At 40.7% G+C, this 21,384-nt stretch overlaps 1 protein-coding gene across 1 annotated transcript in view; it reads right to left on the bottom strand.

Annotated features, from left to right (window-relative positions):
- The window catches only part of LOC143298072 (diacylglycerol kinase zeta-like), a 275,075-nt gene extending 254,149 nt beyond the window's left edge, over positions 1 to 20,926 (bottom strand). Inside the window, exons 1-6 of the mRNA XM_076610749.1 lie at positions 20,888 to 20,926; positions 17,952 to 18,035; positions 15,652 to 15,726; positions 7,962 to 8,048; positions 7,357 to 7,425; positions 5,724 to 5,756 (exon numbers count right to left, since the gene is read on the bottom strand). Coding sequence (XP_076466864.1) covers positions 5,724 to 5,756; positions 7,357 to 7,425; positions 7,962 to 8,048; positions 15,652 to 15,726; positions 17,952 to 18,035; positions 20,888 to 20,911 — 372 coding nt within the window. The 5' untranslated portion in view covers positions 20,912 to 20,926. The remainder of the gene's footprint in view (positions 1 to 5,723; positions 5,757 to 7,356; positions 7,426 to 7,961; positions 8,049 to 15,651; positions 15,727 to 17,951; positions 18,036 to 20,887) is intronic.
- Positions 20,927 to 21,384: the final 458 nt, after the last annotated feature.

The raw sequence follows: 21,384 nt of genomic DNA, 5'->3' as shown, positions 1-21,384 counted from the left end.
CAGTCTTCAAGTGGTTTGGAACAACATTCCAGCAATAAACGATTTGGTGCGGTCGACGCCTCGCAGGGTTCAGGCCGTTATTGATGCCAATGGCGGACACACCTCATTATTGATCTGCCCTGTAGCCAACTATCAAGAAACGTTTGTTGGTTACTGTACCCCCTGAAAGTCTACCTGTGTGCCACTATGTGGCAGTGAATTTGAATGTCATTGTGATTTAATGACCAAAACAATGGAATGTGTTTATTAAATGAAAACGAAAAATCGCGTTTCTTTTGTGGATCAGTATATGATGGTTTGTTTTTGTACGCGTATGTACAGATCTAAGTGTTTGGTTGGATGTCTGGAACAGATGTAAGGTTTTTTTCATTTTAGTGTTTAAATGTATGTTTCACTTGTCGGCCTTTATTGTTCAGTGCAGTTGAGCATTTGTTTCATGGAAAGGCGCTCTATAAATTGGATTACTGCTACTACTAATACCACCACCACAACCACCACTACCCCTATTACTTCTCCTCTTACTTCAACTACTAATCATGATGACAACGATAATGATGATACTATGACCAACGACAACAATGATGATACTCGAATAAACGTTCTCGTAATCATAATAAAGAAGTAAAAAGGAACACACTCACATACATAAACACACTCAGATTATCTATCTATCTGTATTTATGTGCGTGCGTGCGTGCGTGCGTGCGTGCGTGTGTGTGTGTGTGCGTGTGTGTGTGTGTGTGTGTGTGTGCGTGCGTGCGTGTGTGTATGTGTGTGTGTGCGCGCGCGAGCGCGCGCGCGTGTGTGTGTGTGTGAGAGAGAGAGAGAGAGAAAAGGGGAGAGGGAAAATGAAGAAAACAGAAGAGGGGACAGAAGGGTTGAGAAATAGGGAGGATCGCAGGTATAGGAAGAGAGGGGAGATGCACACACTGACACTCTCTCCTCATACCAATAGAAAGGCCACATGGAGTGTTTTTATAAAGTGTTAATTAACATTGAGGTAAACCAAGCAAACGTAAGCATGGTATAAGCAGCACACAGCCCAAGATTAAGCAGTTCACCCTACACTAAGCAGCACATATTTCTTGTCAAACATAAGCAGCATATAACTATCTCAATAGTTCATACTAAGCAGCACACCTGGAGAATATTCACAACACCAAAACCCAGGTCAGAAACAATCCCAAAACATCCTGGACATCACTGACATGAAAGGCTGATGTAACAGCCATCAACTTCTGTAGTCGGCCAAAAACACATTCCACCTTTTACCGCAAGTCCAACAGTATGCACTCTTCTCACACAGAGATCTATGTGAGGTGAAACAAGCCTCGTTTAGCTTACCTGCCACCAACAGTGACATACAACACAATGTACCAAACATATGACTGACAAATACAACTCTCAGTGCTTATCAAGTCCTGCAAATAGCATACAAGAAATGTGATTTTCATTTTGACCAGAAAAATCTCTTTATCTCTACAAAGTGTCCCACTGGCACAAGTAAATGGATATCATAATCCCAGTATATCTTTGGTAAACAGCAAACCATATACAACAACATAGGACTGACTCTCGGTGTTCTCATTGTTTACCAACTCTGAAAACTATGTGCTTTCCCACTTTGAAGAAAGCATACCACTGGCACATAACGCAACTGCTACACATGGGATCACAACTACCAACATGTCAAACATGTGTCCCATAACTATCTATTGTTACACCCATGTGCAAACACACATGAAAAATCCTCAACACACACTGACACAGTGTTAGCCTGTAAAGCTTTTCACTTCATATTTATCCGGCACCATCTAATATACAAAACAGGTAGGTAATATCTCAAAACGAACCTCAGGAGTAGTACAACCAAAGCACTCTGCACACCTGTTACACACATACCATCTCTACAGTTCCCCATTACTCAGTGCTTACATTGCTTCCTCAGAATTTAAACACACACACACACACACACACACACACACACACACACACACATATATATATAGATATATATATATATATATAATAGTGCATATTGCAGTACATCAGCAGGTGGAGACATACACTGAAATGCAGGGGAGAAAGTTATGAATAATAGGGGTAATTACGTTTTATTACACAGAATAAAAAGACAGAGACATGACCAAACTGAGAGACAGAGAACGGATATAATACAGATGGGAGAAAGACATGTATGTAACTATACATATACAATACATTATGCATATGCAATGGCGATGCTGATGTTACATGCAACAACGGATAAACTAGCGAAAATGTAATGCTCTAAACGTAAAACTGTTTGCATGGAATAGAGACAACACAAGCAATTTCACTAGAAAAAAAGTCTCTAAAAAGGGCATGATGTAATGGCTGATGTTATTCTGCTAGTTATACTGGCCTTTGGGGCTTAGTATTTGTGGAGCAAAAGGTTTCGTATGCTTGATTTGAAGGACAATGATGAATCGCACATCTTGATTAACGAAGGAAGAGAGTTCCGAACAGATGGTCTAGAAATGCAAAACTGTATTTATTACAAGTCAGTGCGTACACGAGGCAGAATATAATTAGCAGTATCGTAAAGCTCTGGTGCCTTTGAACAAATTCACTGAGGTATGGTGATATATTTCAGTGTACTTTGGATATGGGGACCATTTTATTGTATCTAGATTGTTGTACAGTGATAATATTTCCACCTTTGTTAATTTTGGTAATATTTAGAGAGAGGAGGGGAGAGAGAGAGAGAGAGAGAGAGAGAGAGAGAGAGAGAGAGAGCCTAGAAACCTTTCAATGCCAATAGCTGAACAGTCTTATTGGCATAGGGTACAATTATAACTGCAAAAATAAGGTATAAAAAAAGAAGAAGATAGAAATGACTGTTTAGAAACAAACAATTAAATTCTGTGAAAATTCACTGATAAAGAAAACTATGCAATAAATGACCACCCAATTTACACTTGTACACTAGTAATGAAAAGAAATCATGTCTGCAGAAAAAATTGCTTTTCATATGTAGCAGTCTACACAAAGTCGATTTCCTTTATGAACAACGGTGAGTCATTTAAAAAAAAAATTGTTGAAGGTCACATGCTTCAGCAATATACTTTGCAAGTGACTGCACTAAATTTTCCTGACTAAAGTACACTAAACAGATCTCATTATTTGCAGAAAATATTTTAATGACAATACATTTTTCACGAATACCATCGTACGCTTTACAATGGAAAAGAGAAATGAAAATTATCCTCCTTAAAACACAAACACACACACACACACACACACACACACACACACACACACACACATCGGACAAGGGGAGAGTATGGATGGGTTAGTTTCAAACCAATACTTGTAAACATGTGGTCTAAGAGTTCTAAACCTGAACCTGGCCAGACGTATTCTATATCACTTGTTGATTGCAGCTGTAATGTATTTTTCTACTCCAAAGATATTTTCAAAATTACTGAACCAACTATTTTTTCATTGGTTTCCATTTCATGCCAGTCTTGCTTATATGAACCTATTGGTCTATCTTTGAATGCTTTTTAGCATATATACGCAATTTTCCTTCCCTATCTCATGTTCGTTTAATAATATATGATACGCTTGTTTACAAAAGTCTCGATGCAAGGAAACTAATCAGTTTTAACTAATATTTGATACATTTTACAATTAATCTTATATTTCATGGATATCTTCCAGTCGCTCCGAATAAAACAGTATTTGATGCATGCGAAGGTATATTTAAGAAATGTTTAATGGCGAAGGTGTGCACATTTTTTACGTCTTTATCGTCACACAGTTCTCATGTTTCAGAACAACACTGGTTCCACTTGAGCATCAAAAGGTTTCCAGAATTAAATGAATCGGTGGAACCGAGTTTATGTAAGCATCTAAAATTTTCGGTAACCCCATTTCTTTCTTTTCCTAAATACAGAACACAGAATACTTTATCATTTCCAAAAGAGAAATTAACTTGTGGTGTAAAAAACGTAAACAATATACGAAAATCACGGCCATTCACTGAACTACACAGAAGTCATAAAAGCATCAATACCGGCTTAAGTCGTTCACCCACACGATAACCACAGTCAGAGAACACAATAATCACAGTAGACATACAATGTATTTTGAAGTCATTAACGCTTACTCACAATAATCAGTCACACACATGCAATAATCACAGTGGACATTCAAAATACTAAAGTTAACTTAGAATATACCACACGTTCAAAGATCACAGTCATATACATCTAACAATCATAATCAAAGGCATTAAAAATCAAACTATGATCACACAAAGGCATTCTGCAAAAATGTGCTATTCAATAGCATGCTTAAAGTAAAATGGCATATCATGCACACATATACTTTGGCATGTTTTCTGTAGAATCACACAGCTAATTATCAATCCCGACTGTTTAACAGTTGAATAGACCTTGGAATAAAACTGTATCTAATTCTGTATGGTTTGAGCTTAGGGACACGGAAGCATTTGCCTGAAGGTAGAAGTTTGCCAGAGAATGGTTGCTGTCGCGTAAAATACACATAGCTATCTGTCGTAATCTGACATTGTACAATTTATCAAAACTGTTCTGCTTCACATCCACAGAATTGCTGCACACATTCACGATCTTTCTCAGCATACTCTTGTCCTTTATAGCTAGGCCCCCATATCAGCATATAAAAGGAAAAAGTTAAAACAGGTTCAATAAAGCAACTGCAGAATTCCTGAAGCACGTAAGAATTAAGTCTGATGATTCTGAGATTCTGCAGATAATAGATGCGAGATATTTTTTGTGTGTGCAAAATCTATATTAGAATTAAAATCCAGCTTATAATCAATAACAGTTCCTAAGTATTTATATCCAGTCACTCTTTCAACTTTTATATCATTGATAAACAGGTCAGAAATGGGAGAGGCGGGTTTTTTTGTTTTTTTTCCTGAAATCAATAATCATTTCTTTTGTTTTCTGAACATTTAGTTCTAAATTATTTTCTTTGCACCAGGAGGAAAATTGTTGGACTTGCTCAAAGTACACAGCAACAAACATGTTTCTGCTTTTGTGCTCGTCATACAAAGGTTTGTTGAAAAGAGCATACCAAGATATTGATAAATATTCATGACTTTTACTTAATCAGTGTCGTACTACTATTTTTCAAGTCTAGAGAGGCGGCCACCTTTCCTGAAAACAATGACTTTTTTCAAGATTCTTTTAAGAATAATCCATCTGTTCCTTGTTTAAATACATTTACTGATTCTGAAGTCCTATGGCCGTGCTAGACACACAGACAGACAGATAGACAGACACACACACACACACACACACACACACAGAGATCAGAATTCAAAACGATTTTAGTCCAGGGTTATTGGTTTTAGGCGAGAAATATTCTCCCAGTCTTCCAAAAGAATGAGAGAGGAAGAAAAATTGAGGGGTCGGGGTTATATATTGAACATACAGGAACAGCTTTTTTTTTCAATTCTCTGACAAAGAAAAGCGAAGGAACACACAGACAGACAGACAGGCAGACAGACAGACAGACAGTACACACACACACACACAAACACACACACACACACACACACACACACACACACACACACACATCCATTTACACACACATGTGCACAAGCGTGTGTGCTACACGTATACACATACTTGCGCTCAGAGAGGGAGATAGACAAACATATAGAGACATACATATAGATGCCATACCTTGCTGGGAAAAGCAAACCGTTGTTGAAATGACTGAAAACAAAAAGCTCAGATGAATATTAAGTTTAAAAGGCAATATTTCCAACAACAATAATATTAACTTTGCAAACACACGACAGATAAACAATAAAAACTAATAACTCTAGAGTAATGTTATTTTCCAAGGAGAAATCTCTTATTATCACCAATGTATAGTCACGGAATAATAAAACCTTCTGATCTTCATTCACTAGCTATGGCATGACTGCATCCAGTTTGGTTGTTATGCGCATTGAAAGTATCAAACATTGTAGAACTATTTCATATTATACCGGTCTCTGGATTTATAAATATTTCAGGAAGTGTATGAATAAAGATTTTTCACCTGATTTCATAGCACTTGGTTTCAATCTGCCATTTCATATGCCTGTCATCCCTGCCTCTCAAACACACACGCATAAAGTCGCCCCTATCTACAAATATGACCCCGAATCAATGAAATAGTATTTGATTAATTATCAAATATCATAATAACCCAGAAACATAACCCCAAATCAGTTAAACAGAATTTCAATAATTATCAAAGATAACAAGGACATTAGGATGACAAGCACAGTCAGGTTTTTGCCCAAGAAATGTTGCAAGTGAAAATAGTACGAAAAGAATATCTCACTGACATTTTGGCTCCTGTGGGTGTTAGAAATTGCTTACCCACACTGAAAAGCATGCAGAGGAGATCGAAATCAATTTATGAAGAGGCAAAGAAAGATACGATATTATGAAGAAGTAGACGAAACAGTTCTGACCTGGAGCAGTTTGGTTCTGAAGATTGGTGGAAATTGGCAAAGCAGTTCATAAATACAAATTGAATCAGATGAAACTCTGCTAGTTGAACACAACGGGAATACATTTTATTCAAAGAGAAAGCAGACATATTCATCGAGTGTTTTGTTCATCAATGGACATTGGACTTTCACACGATCTCCGAGTGGTGTATTTAATGAAAAGTAACTGTGAGGGATGTTAACCGGTTTAACGATTATGAACCACAATATCCCTGGTGTGCACTCAGCACAGGTATACTATCAGAACCTCGTACAACACACCCTACATCCATACATGGAAATCAGATATCGCGAGCACAACCAGAAGTGAATGTCCAACACTGGAAATGGCATCCAGTGATGGTGACTAAGTTCAAACCATTTTTCTTTCACTACTCAGTAACAGCACAGCCTCCACTTTGTACACGAAAATGCATACTAGCTTCTTTGGTAACTGTCTGTCACATAGACCTTATGCTGCATTCTGTGCAATCGCTGTTCTTAAGATCCTAGTGATATCCCCATACTGTGGCTGATTTGACTTTATACGTGAACGAAGAAGCATTTGCCTAAAGTAGTCGAGCATTCTGTATTGGAATGAACCGTAAAATTCATTCCTTTCCCTGCATTACTAAAGGTACATATTTTGAAGAGTGAGTTGGTGCACGCTACCACGACCACGACCACCACTAACAAACTGAAAATAATAAAATGATGATGGGTAAACTTGTATCATTACGTTTTGTATCCAAGATGCTGAACATAGCGATACCTCTTCCCCCCCCCACCCCCCATACCACACAGCTAGAGATTGAAGAGCTGCTTTTTACCTTTCCACACTGCTTGCATTTGCCTTCTTGTCTCCTCCTGTGGACCCAGTGATGACGCATAAACGTTTGCTGTAGGGCAAAACAGTGATTTGAACAATTTTATTGTGCGTTCAATATACTTTTACAAGTGCCAAAACATAGTATGCATATATAATTTGTTAGCATAAATTTGGTACAAACATTTACCATGAATTTATCGAAGAATAGTTTCAAGACGATTGAAGCAAGAAAGTACACAAACAACATTGTCTTCTCAGTCGCTCTTTCGTCTATCTCAGCTGTTAGCGAAAAACATACAAGGGGCTTTTCATTGCTCGTTCACCTTCTGCGCGTGGGGTCAAAAACTTGTGAAGGAGGACAAAGCCTAATGGGGGGTAGACCCATATACACAGGGAAACAAATTTCGATTTGGTACTGTTCATCCAAGTGTGGAGTTTGGAAATTTTGATCCTGTTGCCAAAGCTAACACCTATTTGCTTACACTAAACAACCAGGGTCACCGAAGCACAAAAGGTCCATAAATCTCCTTTTTTCCGCCATCGTGGGATCCTTTTAGTTCATATATCCAATTTTATTACAGTTTGTGGTGAAAAAAGCAAACAAACATTCAGAATAGAGAAAGTGCATCCTCTTACCTCTCGGAAATTACGAATGCCTGCCTCCCTGAAAGTGGGCTTGCAGCGTAAATTCTTCTGTCAGAAAGGAAAGCATTAAGAGATTTCTGCCAGACAAACACTTCACACCCACAAACATGCGGACACGCGCGCACGCACGCACACACATACACACTCACACACTGACTCACTCACAAACCATTTTTAGATAAGTGAATTCAAAGATGATGGTCTGTTACCAAATGGTGATGGCACAATATTGGTTTTTAAAAAAAGTGTGTGTGTGTGTGTGTGTGTGTGTGTGTGTGTGTGTGTGTGTGTGTGTTAGTGAGTGAGTGTGGTGTGTGTGTGTGTGTGTGTGTGTGTGTGTGTGTGTGTGTGTGTGTGTGTGTGTGTTTGCGTGTGTTTCCTTTAGTCTGTTTGGCTGGCTGCTTGATTTGCTTTCCTTCTTTGACTCTTTCCGAAAAAAATTGCAACGTTGCATGTGAAGGGGGTGTTAACATAACCAGATGAAAATATGGATAAGCGTGAAATGAAGGAACATTCTAAATAACTGCGACAGAAAAAGTTGTATCACAACAAACATCAACACTTGATTTGGTCTCGTTTTCACGCTCCTTACGCAAGGGTAACACTTTTTCGGTCACAGTTTTGTAGAAATTTGAATCATTTTCAAAATATTCCAAACATCCCAACATCGGGTCAAGTCTTGTTGTATCTTTCTGATTTAGTTATACACATTGCCTTAATTTCATTGTTTACTATTGATTCCGTTGTTGAATTTGAGGTAGATTCACGTGAAAAACACTAAATAGATGTCAGTTTCAGTATCATCACTGTCGATGTCTTCGTCCCTCTCTTTTTCTCTCCAATTTGTCTCTACCATTTGTGCTGGGAAAAGACACGAAACCAGCCCCGATGACAAAAGGAATATTTCTGATAAAAATACGGGGGACTTCCCACACTTTCTCGCAATTGAGAGAAATTGAGGGAGGAGAACCACCACACTTTCTCACAATCCCACGATTTCTCGTGAAGTGAGATAAAGCGTGGGAGTGCCCCTCACGATTTTTCTCAAAGTGAGAGAAAGCGTGAGATTGTGAGAAAGCGTGGGCTGACAGGGCCTTTTTATTTATGACAGCAGGGAGCATTACTCTAGTCCGACGTTTCATTGCGCTGACATCACCTGTCCGAAAAGCGCTTGGTTCAAGGCAGGTCAAGGAGTTCATTTCGTGTGCCCCCTGGGGGCATTGAAACATTACACACGTTCATCATTTACACACATCCAATAAATACAAAAAGAGTGATGTCAAAAACAAGAAGTAGGCTCATTCGTTCAGTCACTTAATATCCACATTGACAAGTACTATTTCACTCATAATACAAGCAAACATACAAAAAACAGCAAAAAATCAATAAAAACGGAAAAAAAATAATCGTATCAATAGACAAAACATTAATGAAGAGAGCTGCGAATAGCAGAAACCAAGGATTTAAGTTTTAACAGTATTCTTTTGTTGTTGTTATTGTTGTTTTTATCCAGAAAATAATAGGTGGAATTTAATGGTGTTTGGGAGGATTCTATAATACCTAGATAAACATTTTTATCTGATGCTTTCAAAAAATGAGCACACAAACAAACAGTAAAACTCATCAGCAATGTCTTTTTTGGAACATTTATCACAGATTCTTTCATTTCTGGTTAAATTGTCAAAACGCAGTCTATTAACAGGCAAAGGATTACTAGTTGTTCTAAACTTAACTAACCCAATTACACAATTATTTGGCAGCACTGTAAAATAAGCACCTTAGCTAAAGTTTGGTTTAAGCATCCTGTAATTAATATACATAGTATCGTTATCAACATGTCTATACCAATCTTGCAAAAACATATCTTTTAAACAACGTTTCAATTTCTCTTTGAACCATGTAGGATGTACATCAAAATTGTGTTGGTTCAACCAGGAACAACTTAATCCAATTTCATTCAATACAGTATGGATACTTTTCAAGTATTGGTTCTGATGCACGTTATCATTGTATAGACTAAAGAGACATCTATAAACAACCGAAGACAGTTTAGACGTTCTTTGGTTTGTAGCAAGCCTAAACCAAAACACTAGCATTCTGAATCTAACAGAGACAGGCACGGGAAATTTACCAGTTTCACCAAAAACCATAAATGACGGGGTGGATTGTCTTAGATTTAGAACTTGTTTATAAAATTTTAATTGCAATTTTTCCACGATTTCAGAAATATCAAAACCCCAAATTTCGCAACCATATGTAAGTATAGGAAGAACTGTCTTATCAAATTAATCAATGATCAAATCGACAGGAATATTAAGTTGGCTAGTTTTCCTCAGTAATGCAAATGCTGCTTCTTCTTCTTCCTCGTTCGCCTCCCGTTAGATGAGCAGCCCGGTGTCCTCGATGAAGGCTGCCGTCCGTCGCAGCTCCTCCAGGGTGCCGTACAGCTTGGCTTCCTCCTGGATGCTGAATGCGTCGTACAGTCTTGAAGGATGTGGTCGGTTGTCATTGGTCCCTCACCACAAGGGCACTCTCCACTCTGTCCAATGCCAAATTTTGTGTGCAGGTGGTGGAGCAGGCGGTTGTGTCCAGTCCTCAGGCGGAAGATCTTGACCTGTTCCCGTCGTTCCAGCAAATGGTATCTGGGTTCTGGGTTATGTTTGGGGTGCTGGAGGCGCCACTTTATTCCTCGATGTGCCTTTATGATTGTCTTGATTTCATCGAATGACACCAGTTTGTTGGCCTGCTCCTTCTGTGCACTGTCTTTTGCCAGAATGTCCGCTTTTTCGTTTCCTCTGATGCCACAGTGTGCTGGTACCCATTATATCACCACTTTCTCCACTCTGGCACTCAGGGCAACAAGGGCTGAAGTGAGATGGTTCTGTTCTTTGCAGCGGGAGTTCATGATGGCTTGGAGCACGGAGAGAGCGTCTGAGAACACCACCACCTGCCCTGTTGTTCTTGTGGAGTTCTGCGAGACTGTTGTGGCTGCATCGCAGAGGGCTTCTCGCTCAGCTCGGAAGTTGGTGGCGTATTTTCCTGTTGGGATTGCAATTTCTTCATCTCCGTCTTTGTATCGGAGGAAGATTCCAGCTCCACCATCCCTCGTTGCTTCTGTGGTGGATCCATCTGTAAAGACATGGGTCCAGTCTTCCTGGGGGTACTGGTTGCAGATGTACTCTATGGCCAGGACCTTCCTTTGGATGTCTGACTGTGTTCCTCTCTTCTCCACTCCGGGAATGCTGGTGACGACTGTTGGGAACAACCGCCTCTTCCAAGATGGGTGGGTGACATTTGCCGGGATAGGCTTTGCTTCGTGTTCCACCAAGACTGGGGTTTGTCTTTCAAGGCGTCTTGACTGGTGGATGAAGCTGCCTCTTTTCAGCCGGCTCTTGGTGGGTCTGCTCATTCTGTTGTTCATTGGATGGTTTTCAAGGCGTTTGAATTTTGCTGTCTAGATGAGGATCTTTGTGTCCCTTCTGTCCTCCAATGACTGTAGCCCAGTGGTCTCCTCCATCTTCAGGATTGGGGTGGATCTCATGGCGCCAGTTATGTATATTGTTGAGATGGTCGAGGTTAGACTTTGCAGCTGATGCCCATGCTGATGTCCCGTACTCAACTACAGGTCGGACTCTACCCGTATAGTCTTTTCAGGATACGTTCATCAGCCCCCCAGTCCGTCCCTGCAAGTTTCTTCATGATCGCCAGTCTCAGCTTGGCCCTGCTACAGCATCTGGTGATCTGCTGTTTCCAAGTGAGCCTGCGGTCAAAGGTCACTCCAAGGTAGGTAGGTGTGGGTTCCTCTGTAAGCCTTTGGTTGTTCAGAGTCAACTTCGCCTCTTGAGTCTTACTGGATAGGCTGAAGAATGTGTAGGTTGTTTTGCTTGAGTTGACAGAGACAAGCCATTCCTTGGTCCAGTTGCTGATCTTGTTGAGCGCAGTCTGGAGGCGTACCTGTGCTGTAGTGGTGTACTCTTCAGAGCACCAGAGTACCAGGTCATCTGCGTAGATCGCTCCTCTGACCCCTCTTGGCAGTTCTCTAACGATGTCATCTATGAAGATGAGGAACAGCGTTGGCGAAAGGACTCCTCCTTGTGGTACTCCCTGTTTCAGCACCTTCTTCTTGCTCTTCTGGCCCTGAATCTTGCCTGTTCAGGGCTCAGCAGCTGATACTCCCCAAGGTGCCAGACAAGCCTAGTGTTGACAAGTCTCTCCATGAGCTTTCCTAAACAGCTTGTAAGGCTGATGGGTCTGTAGCTGTCAGCCTTCGACTTGTCCTTTTCCTTTTTGTGAATGGGGATCATGTCTGCCTCCCTCCAACACTGTGGTACTGATCCTATCATCCAGCTGGAGTTGAAGATTGCCTTGCTCTTCATCCCAAGATGCAGAATCATTTCTTTTGTGATTCCGTCTGGTCCAGGTGACTTCTGCAGGTTGAGGCCCCACAACGCTTCCTCCAGCTCTTTCTCTGTGAAAGCTGTGGTCATGACTTCTTCTTGGGGCTCTTTCTCATGAAGTTCACCTTGGGCCCTGCGCACTGCAGCTCTATGTTCAGGAGGGACTTCCAGATTGCTGATGTTTTCATAGACGTCTATGAAGTGGTCTGCTGCTTTCTTTCCAGAGAGGCAATTTCCATTATCTTGTATTGTTATTGTGGTATGGCTTGTTGTTTCGTTGCTGAGGGTTCAAGCCAGTTTCCACAGCTTGCTGCCATCCTTGTCGAGATTTAGGCTTTCAGTTTTCTCTTGCCAGCTTTTTCTTGCAGTTTGTGCGCAGGACAGCTTGTATCTGGCAGTTACTTCCTTCAGCGCTATGTTGTTCTCCAGTGATGGCTGCTTTTCTGCTCGGTCCCTGGCTTCCGTAACAGCATTTTCCAGATTCTGGAGTTCCTTCGTCCAGTAGGGCTTGTAGTCTTTGCGTGCTCCTCTTGGGATGGATTCTATAGCAGCTTTCAAGACGGCCTTTGTGAAGTCTTGAACCATCTTGTTTGAGTCCTTCTGCCTGATGTTGATTGGCTTTGTGTATGTATCTGCGAGGGTCTCGAAGAGAGTCCAGTCCGCCTTTTTGAAATTCCAGCGGGGAAAACACTTTGCTTGAGGAGCCTGCAAGTTGAGGTTGATAGAGAGTTTTACGGGCTTGTGGTCACTTCCTCCAAGCTGGTTGAGGACTGTTCTTGTGGTCCTGACGAACAGGTCGTTGGTGACGAACGCTAGATCTGGTGTTGATGTGGTCATCCAGCGTCTAGAGTAGAAGGTGGGTTCATCACCTTCTTGATTGATGAGATGAAGATGTGTGTCAATCTCCCAATCCTCAACTTCTTCGCCTCTCCTGTCCGTCTCCTCATAGCCCCATCTCTCTGAGTGACTGTTGAAATCTCCCACCACCACGCAGTTGTTGTCTGGGATGTTCATGTATGTGAGGGAAAGATCACGATCTTGAGGGCAATAGACATTGTAGATCCTGAAGTTGTGTTCTTTACAGACTATATCAACCCCTTGGATCTCTGCCTGTTGACTGGTGTTGATCTTGAGTTCTTGTGCGGCGATGGAATTCCGCACCAAGATAAGCACCCCTCCTTTGTTTCTTTCCTCACGGTCCAGCCTGATGGTCTCGTAACCCCTCACTTGAAAGCGATGGTTTATGGTCAAATGTGTCTCTTGGACACATGCAATGTCAATATTTTCTTGGTGCATCCTTTCTGCCAGGCCAAGTTTCTTCTTATGCACCCCTTCTGCATTCCACTGGAGAATGTTGAGCGTTCTGGGTGGTACTGTTTGCTTGGCCCCAGCAGGAGGATGAGGTCTCCTTCTTCGTCGCATGGGCATGCGGAATTTCCTTGTCCGACCACCGGTTGCTTGAGGTGGGCCCCTTTGAGGCATAGGGCCCGGCTCCCGGCCTCAACGGCGGGTCTCCGAAGGTCGAGCGCCACATCGAGATTCTGTGGACTGCATCATCATGGAAGCGTGGATGCGTGGTATCGTGGTTTAAGTTGCGCCAGTAGCCCGATACCGCCGTCTTCACCTGGAGTTTTCTTTCGGGGTGCATCACCCTTAGCTCATGGCCCGTACGTCCTGCCCTGTGAGCACAGGGAGGATTGTTTCTCCGAGGGTCCCACCCCGGGGCTAGAGGTTATAACGCGCCTCTTGACCGCATGATGAACCCGTCATAGGACACATGGGGTATTTCAGTGAGGACAACAGTGCCACCTGTTGACCCACCCCGTCCTGGTAGGAGCATCGCCAGTTGGTCCGGGACTGCTTATTCGGCCAGGCAAGCCTGATTTATATCGCAGCTAACCCCCATATCTGAGGCCCATTCCCCTATCCGCCACCCGGGGACCCGCCGGGTTGGGGATGGTCGCCCCACTACTGAATTGGAAGCACCCTGGTCCCGGGCTCTTGAAGCACGATCATATAAATCTCGCTGGGCAACATGCATTTTATAATTATAATTTAACTTTAATCCCAAATACTGGAAGTCACTTACAACCTTATCGATATAAAAATCAGGAAATATTCTTACTTTGCCCCTAGAAAATACTACTACTTTACACTTCTTAGCATTCAGCTTAAGCTTCCATTTTTTCACAATACTGTCTCATTGAGGTAGGACCATTCTGCAAACCGATGGCTGTCTCAGAAAATCACAGTATCATCTGTGTAAAGCAGAACAAATAGTTTTAAGAAACTATTACAATCTTGTTCACTCATAATCATTTTCCTAGCCTCATCAACTATGTTTTCTAATCCATCTAAATCTTTTTCTAAGTGGGGTTTCATGTCTTTTAAAAACTATGCAAACATAAACGGAGACAGATTTTCTCCTTGTCTGACCCCAACATTTGAACTGAAAAATTCTGAGGATTCACCATTGACCATAACACATGATTTAGCGTCATCATACATATTTATAATAACTTGCAATATTTTATCATCAATACCACACCTTAGCAATTTTTGCCATAAGAACAACCTGTTAACCTTATCAAAAGCTTTCTCGTAGTCTAAAAAAGCACAATATAATCTCTTTTTTTTAAAGGCAAAATATCAATAATAACATATAAAGTAAATAAATGATCTAATGTTGAAAAATCACTTCTAAAGCCAGCTTGTTCCTGCCCCATTATGCCCGAACTATCGATGTATAGTTTTAGACGCTCATTCAGTAAACTTGTAAATAGTTTGTCAAAACATGACAACATTGTGATACCACGATAGTTGTTTAAGTCATCGGATGAACCTTTGTTTTTGAAATTTGGTCTTATGATCCCTACAGTCCAGTCAGATGGAACCTTGCCAGTCAACAGTACAAGATTAAATAATTTAACATATATATTAACCATTTTATCATTTGAGGCTTTCAGAAATTCGTTGATAATATTATCTTGCCCACTTGCCTTACTGTTTTTCAACCTCATAATGCATTTAACAACCTCAACTTTGACATTCTCAAGTCCGACGCTGCACAGGTCAGACAAACATTCCACAGTTCTTCAAGTATGTCCAAATGCCTATGACACCAGGGTGTACATGTAAATGATGCATGTATAGGAAACATGTATTTACGTATTATCGTCACGTTATCAACACACACACACACACACACACACACACACACACACACACACACACACACACACACACAGACCGACCTGTTCCAGGACAGGTAAGCACTCAGTGTGGGCGACGATTTTGCAGGCAATGCATTTCTTTCTGGGCCCAGCTTTCTGAAACAGTCAATGAGGATAGTTTGGACTCCTCACCGCTCTTAACAAACCAAAGTGGTGTTTCCAGCATCAAATGCATACGTTCCATTTTCCGTCGCGCGATACTCTTTCCACGTTTAACTATACTACTCGTAACTTTCTCCCAACTCAAAATAAATCGCACAAATAAAAAAAATTCTAAAGCATCTACGACTGAACTACACAGATTCAAAATTTGTGAAATGTTTTCTTCTTCTTTTTCTTACTTAACTCTGTTGTGAAGAGTCACTGGGGCACGGCATAGAACTGTTCACCCGTTCATTTTGAACTATCAGTCTGTTACGGTAAAAATATCAAAACAGTACAAAATGTAGCAGTTACAACAGTCTGTACCGGTGTGAACGGTACAAAATGTCAAAATATTACAATATGTCAAATTTGTGACATTTTGTTCCACATTGTCATATGTCAACTGCGGTACAATTTGTCACACATAGATAAACCGTTTACATCGGGTCTGACTCGTCATTTGAATTGAGTGCAGTTGGGAAGGTGAGTAAACAATGACCACTACCACACAGACACACATGGCCTAGTGGTTAAGATGTCCGCCTAGGGAGTGGAAGCTCCCAAGTTTGATCCCGAGCTGAGTTAAACCAAAGACTTTAAAAGTGGTATCCTAGCAGAGGTCAGAGATCACTTTGACATAAATTGTAGATTTCGACTAGTTAACAGCATATTAGTGTGTCATGACACTAATACGCTGTCAAGTAGTCAAAATCTGTTGAAACTACTAAAACTCTTATTTCTGCTTTTGTGCTGTCACGAATCGACTACTTTAATTCTCTTCTCAAAGGCTGTCCACATAATATTGTTCAGCGAATTAAAAAAAACTTCAAAACAATGCTGCCCGTCTGACTCTCAGAGTACTGATCACATTTTTCCTCACCTCCGAACTCTACATTGGCTCCCCATTGAAACGATAATTAAATACAAAGTTGCGTGTCTCTGCTATTCTGCTTTCCACTCCGCAGGACCTACATATCTTTCCGACCTTATCAGTGTTTACACTCCCGCAAGAAATCTCCGCTCTTCCTCTGACTGTTACCTTCTGAAACTTCCTCGTGTCAATACAAGAACCTATGGTGAATGTTTCTTCTTTGCTGCTCCTCACATCTGGAACAACCTTCCTCATCATATCCGTGCATCTATTTCTGCTTTTCGCTCGTCACTAAAAACTCATCTTTTTAAAACCTATCTATAGGCACTCTCGGGTTCCTTGTTCTCCAACACCGCCCATGTCAGCTCACTTTGGATGTATCTAGTAGAGTGGGAAAGGGAGAGTATGTGTGTGCGTGTGTGTGTGCGGGGGGGGGGGGGGGGGGGGGGGTGCGGGGGAGGTTTTTTTGAAAAACAATGTCAAAAAGGAAACGTTGATCACAAAATGCAAAACATTATCAAACTATCCCCCCCCTCCCCCACCCAGCCACCCCACACCGAAATACACACACAACGCACACAGCACACACGCACGCACGCACACACACATGTCATAGTACACAATCATAAATAGTACACAATCAAAGATACAACCTACATGTTCTGAAACTCTTAAACTCACTCACTCACTGATGGCCGATTTTGTTCTCACTGGAAAGGGAGGAGAGACTGGATATGAAAGATTGCAGCGAAGATGAGTGACGAAGAGGCTGAAGAAGCTGATTCCAAAGAATGGGGTCTTGGTATGAAAAACTGAGTTGGTCGTACGTTTTGGTTCGAACAGGGATGATCCTAAGCAGGCGGGTGTCAGAGCTGGCGTGAGGGTATGTAAGGATGAATGAAATCGGAAAGATAATGTGGACTCAATGGACTTGAAACAAAGAAAGACGACTTTGTAAATAATTCTTTCTTGTACTGGGAGCCAGCGTAAAGCATGAAGGAGAGGAGATACGTGATAAAATATATAGGAACGAAAGATAAGACGAGCAGCATGGTTCTGGACTTTCTGAAATCTAGCAATGAGGTAGCTGGGTGATCAAACAAAAAGGAAAATACAATAAACATAACATAACGGTTGTTCCAGTTGTCTTGTAGTTTCTTGCTGAAAAGCAAAAATTCCATAACACACCATGCCATGTTATGCCACACTGTGCCACACATATATATATGCTGATATCTAGCTGGAGATAAGACAAAACATGGTGAGCTGGAGAGACATCAGCGACAATCAGGATCAGCGAACTGACCTTACAATCGAGGTCCATGGCATAACAGTAGTCACCAGAAGCGTTGGTTTCCACCCACAGATGGTCACTGTTCACCGCCTGGTCCTGCAAACACACACACACACACACACACACACATATATATATATATATATATATATATTAATATTAGAATTCTTGCTTCCTCTTCTTTCGTTTCTCCCTTTATTTCCTTTCTCAAAGGCACTCGAGTAAACACACTGTCTCAAGCATTTACAGAAACTCACACACTCACAGAGAAAGAGAGAGGGGTGGTTGCTGGGGAAGAAAGAGAAATAGATAAGGTTTTTGACTCACTTGTGCAAACTGAGTCCATGTGATAACCCTGGGTATCAATTGTGTGTGTGTGTGTGTGTGTGTGTGTGTGTGTGTGTGTGTGTGTGTGTGTGTGTGTGTGTGCATGTCTGTGTGTCCGTGGTACACCTTGACAAATTTGTTTTCGTTGGAAATACTTTGTCTCTCAATACCAAATATGGATTAAACATTGTAAATAAAATATCTAAACCCACACCAGTGAAAGTTGTAAGTCTTCTGGATTTACCCGTAATTCAGGACCATGAACGATTAATTCCACTGAGGCTCCAGATGCAGAACATTAGCTGCCAAAACGTTTGTTTGGGTTTACAGACGGCATGACATCGTTTTCTCTTGTTCACAGTTAAAAGAAACGAAATACATGTTCTGGACAGAATGACAAAAAGCACATCGACGTGTATACTGCATATGGATATTTTTTAAGTGGATACTGAATTAACTATTATGAAGTTGGTTTTTGGTTTGTTTGGTTTTTTTTTCTGTTGTTGCTGTTTTTTTTGTTTTTTTTAACACTCTTGTGAGAACAATGTGTGCGTGCGCGCGCGCGTATTTGTATGTGCGTGTGTCTGTGTCTGTGTGTCGGTGGTAAACTTTAACATTACCATTTTATCGAGAAATACTTTGCCTGCCTAAACCAAGTTTGGTTTAAACATTGTAGGAAAAAAATCTTCACAGTCATACCAATAATAGGTTGTAAGTCTCCGGAACTAAGCAGTAGCCTATTCCGGATCATTAGTTGCGTATTTCCTTGATGCTCGATGTTGATCCAAAAACACGTCATTACTGCTTCCCGGCTGCCGGAACGTAGGCTATGTTTGGTAAGAAGACGCCATGACCTCGTTTTTTTCTTGTTCGCAATTAAAAGAAAAGAATTATAAATTCTGGACAGAACACATACAGCGACACTAACAACACCATCGACGTGTTTACTGCATATGAATATTCTAAAGTGGACACTGAAATAACTAGAATGAACATAAAAGAAAAACTGAATCAACCGTTTCACTGAGTTTCAGTTAGCCTTGTCTAGACTGGTCTGTGCAGATCTCACAAAACAGCTACATGTTGCAGTGTGCCTGGGGGGATGGCAACGTCTCTTTTACCACCAATTAAGATAATTTCTTGAATAACCGTTGACGTGTTTACTGTATATGAAGTTGATACTGAAACAACTAAAATGAACATAAAAGAGAAACTGAATGGACAGTCTCGTAGTTTCTCAGTGAGTGTAACTACTGAAGCCTGTGGAACATGGATCTCTGCAGATCTAGAGAAAACGGCCACAAATTGCGGTATTCTTGAGGCGATGGAAACGTCACCTTTGCCGCGGACTTGAAAAAAATTCTTAAATGCCCTAGATATACCAAAATAATATTGATTTAAACGGCGTTATCACTTCAATTACCGTTATCGATTTGTTACGCTAGAAGAACATGTTTAATAATTTTTAACGCCACAGGTAGACCCTCGTTAGCGCTGTTTGTACGACCACTTATTATTGACTGGAACATGCTTGGTTCGAATATGCTTTTAAGCCGTTTTTTGCAACGCAAAACTTTGTAATGACAAATACAGAACACAATTGAACAAAATTTTTTATGTATTATTTATATATCTTTAAAATTTCTTTAAGTGTGAATCACAAGTGAGTCTTGAAGACTCTGCCTCTTCTCTTTTAATTGAACCTCTTAACTTCGGTAGTGTACGCCAGTCTGCAAAGATCTGGAGAAAACGGTAAAATGTTGCGTTATGCCTGAGGCGATGTCATTTTCTCTTTTACCGCGAATTTTAAAAAATAAGACTTAAGTAATCGAGTTACATCAAAATAACATAATTTAAACAGTGTTATCACCTCAAGTAGAGTAATCGATTCATTGTGTTAATTTTGGATGTTAGTGGTCATATGCGTTTTGCCCCTCTTGCAAATCTTTCTACCAAGCGTAGCTTGTATGGTTCAATCCAGCTCCAACACTTTTTTTTTACTGCTTCTATCGCAGCAATATTTAATACAGAACACATTTTCTAAGACTTTGTTCTCTTCTTCCCCCTCATGATTCCCTTTTTGGATAACGTATGTGCCAGAAGTCAGTCTTGAAGGCATTGCCTTTCTTGGGTTTTCGTTTTTGTTTTTCTTATTATAATTTTCAACAACAAAAAACAAACAACCATACAACTTTAAACATGTTCGACAATGAGTAAGAATAAAAGGGAAGTAAATCATTGGAGTTCGTAATCCAAAACGTTTGTCGTTGTTGTTGTTTTTGTTGCTGGGCCCGACCACTTATAATCGTCACAGCTAATGTGACATTTTGTCCAATAACATTCAGTACATCGAGAAGCATTTTTCAATTGTATGCTCAGACAGACAACATGACATTTTTTCCCTTCTATTCATTTACAAACATTGTGGTTATCACACCTTTCCATCCATTCGCCGGCTATGTGACATTGAAGTTGGAGTGTCACATCTCACCATCCATTAACGGTTGTGACGACACAAACATTCTTATATTTTTTCCATTTACAGTATTAATCTTGTGTTAGTGAAAATGATGATGACACAAGGTAGCATTCAAATAAGTATGTAGCAATGACAATCTTACCGTCCAGTCGACAGACGAAGTCATTTCAATCTTCTTGTATCCCGGGAATTCGGCATGCTGGGGATGCAAGAAGTTGGCGTGACTGAAGTTGGTGGTGCTCTTGGTTACCACTTTCCTATCACACACACACACACACACACACACACACACATACACTTTAAAACTTAGATTTGAACTATTGGAGTTGGAGGATAACTATTAAACTGAAGTTAGCAAAAAGTTAAAAGAAAGAAAGAAAGACTGCAAGTCCTAAAAGAAGCGTGCAGTGAAGAAACACACCATAAAATCTAAAGTAACGCAATAGTCACAGGCAGCTGAAAAAACTCAAAGAGTTACCTCATCAATGAAAATGGACTTGGGAGAATAACTGCGTAATGTCCCCTGAATTAAATGCCATGTATACCTATCTGGGGATACCACACGAAAACAGGATTAAAAAATGGCGGTTTCATATCTGCAGCTAACCAAAAGAGGTGTCCATGACGACTGGCTAACTG

Source organism: Babylonia areolata, chromosome 23, assembly GCF_041734735.1.
Source record: "Babylonia areolata isolate BAREFJ2019XMU chromosome 23, ASM4173473v1, whole genome shotgun sequence".
In the NCBI taxonomy this organism is placed as follows: Eukaryota; Metazoa; Mollusca; class Gastropoda; order Neogastropoda; family Buccinidae; genus Babylonia; species Babylonia areolata.
The sequence above is the reverse complement of the archived record's forward strand: the minus strand, read 5'-3'. Positions and strand labels throughout refer to the sequence as shown.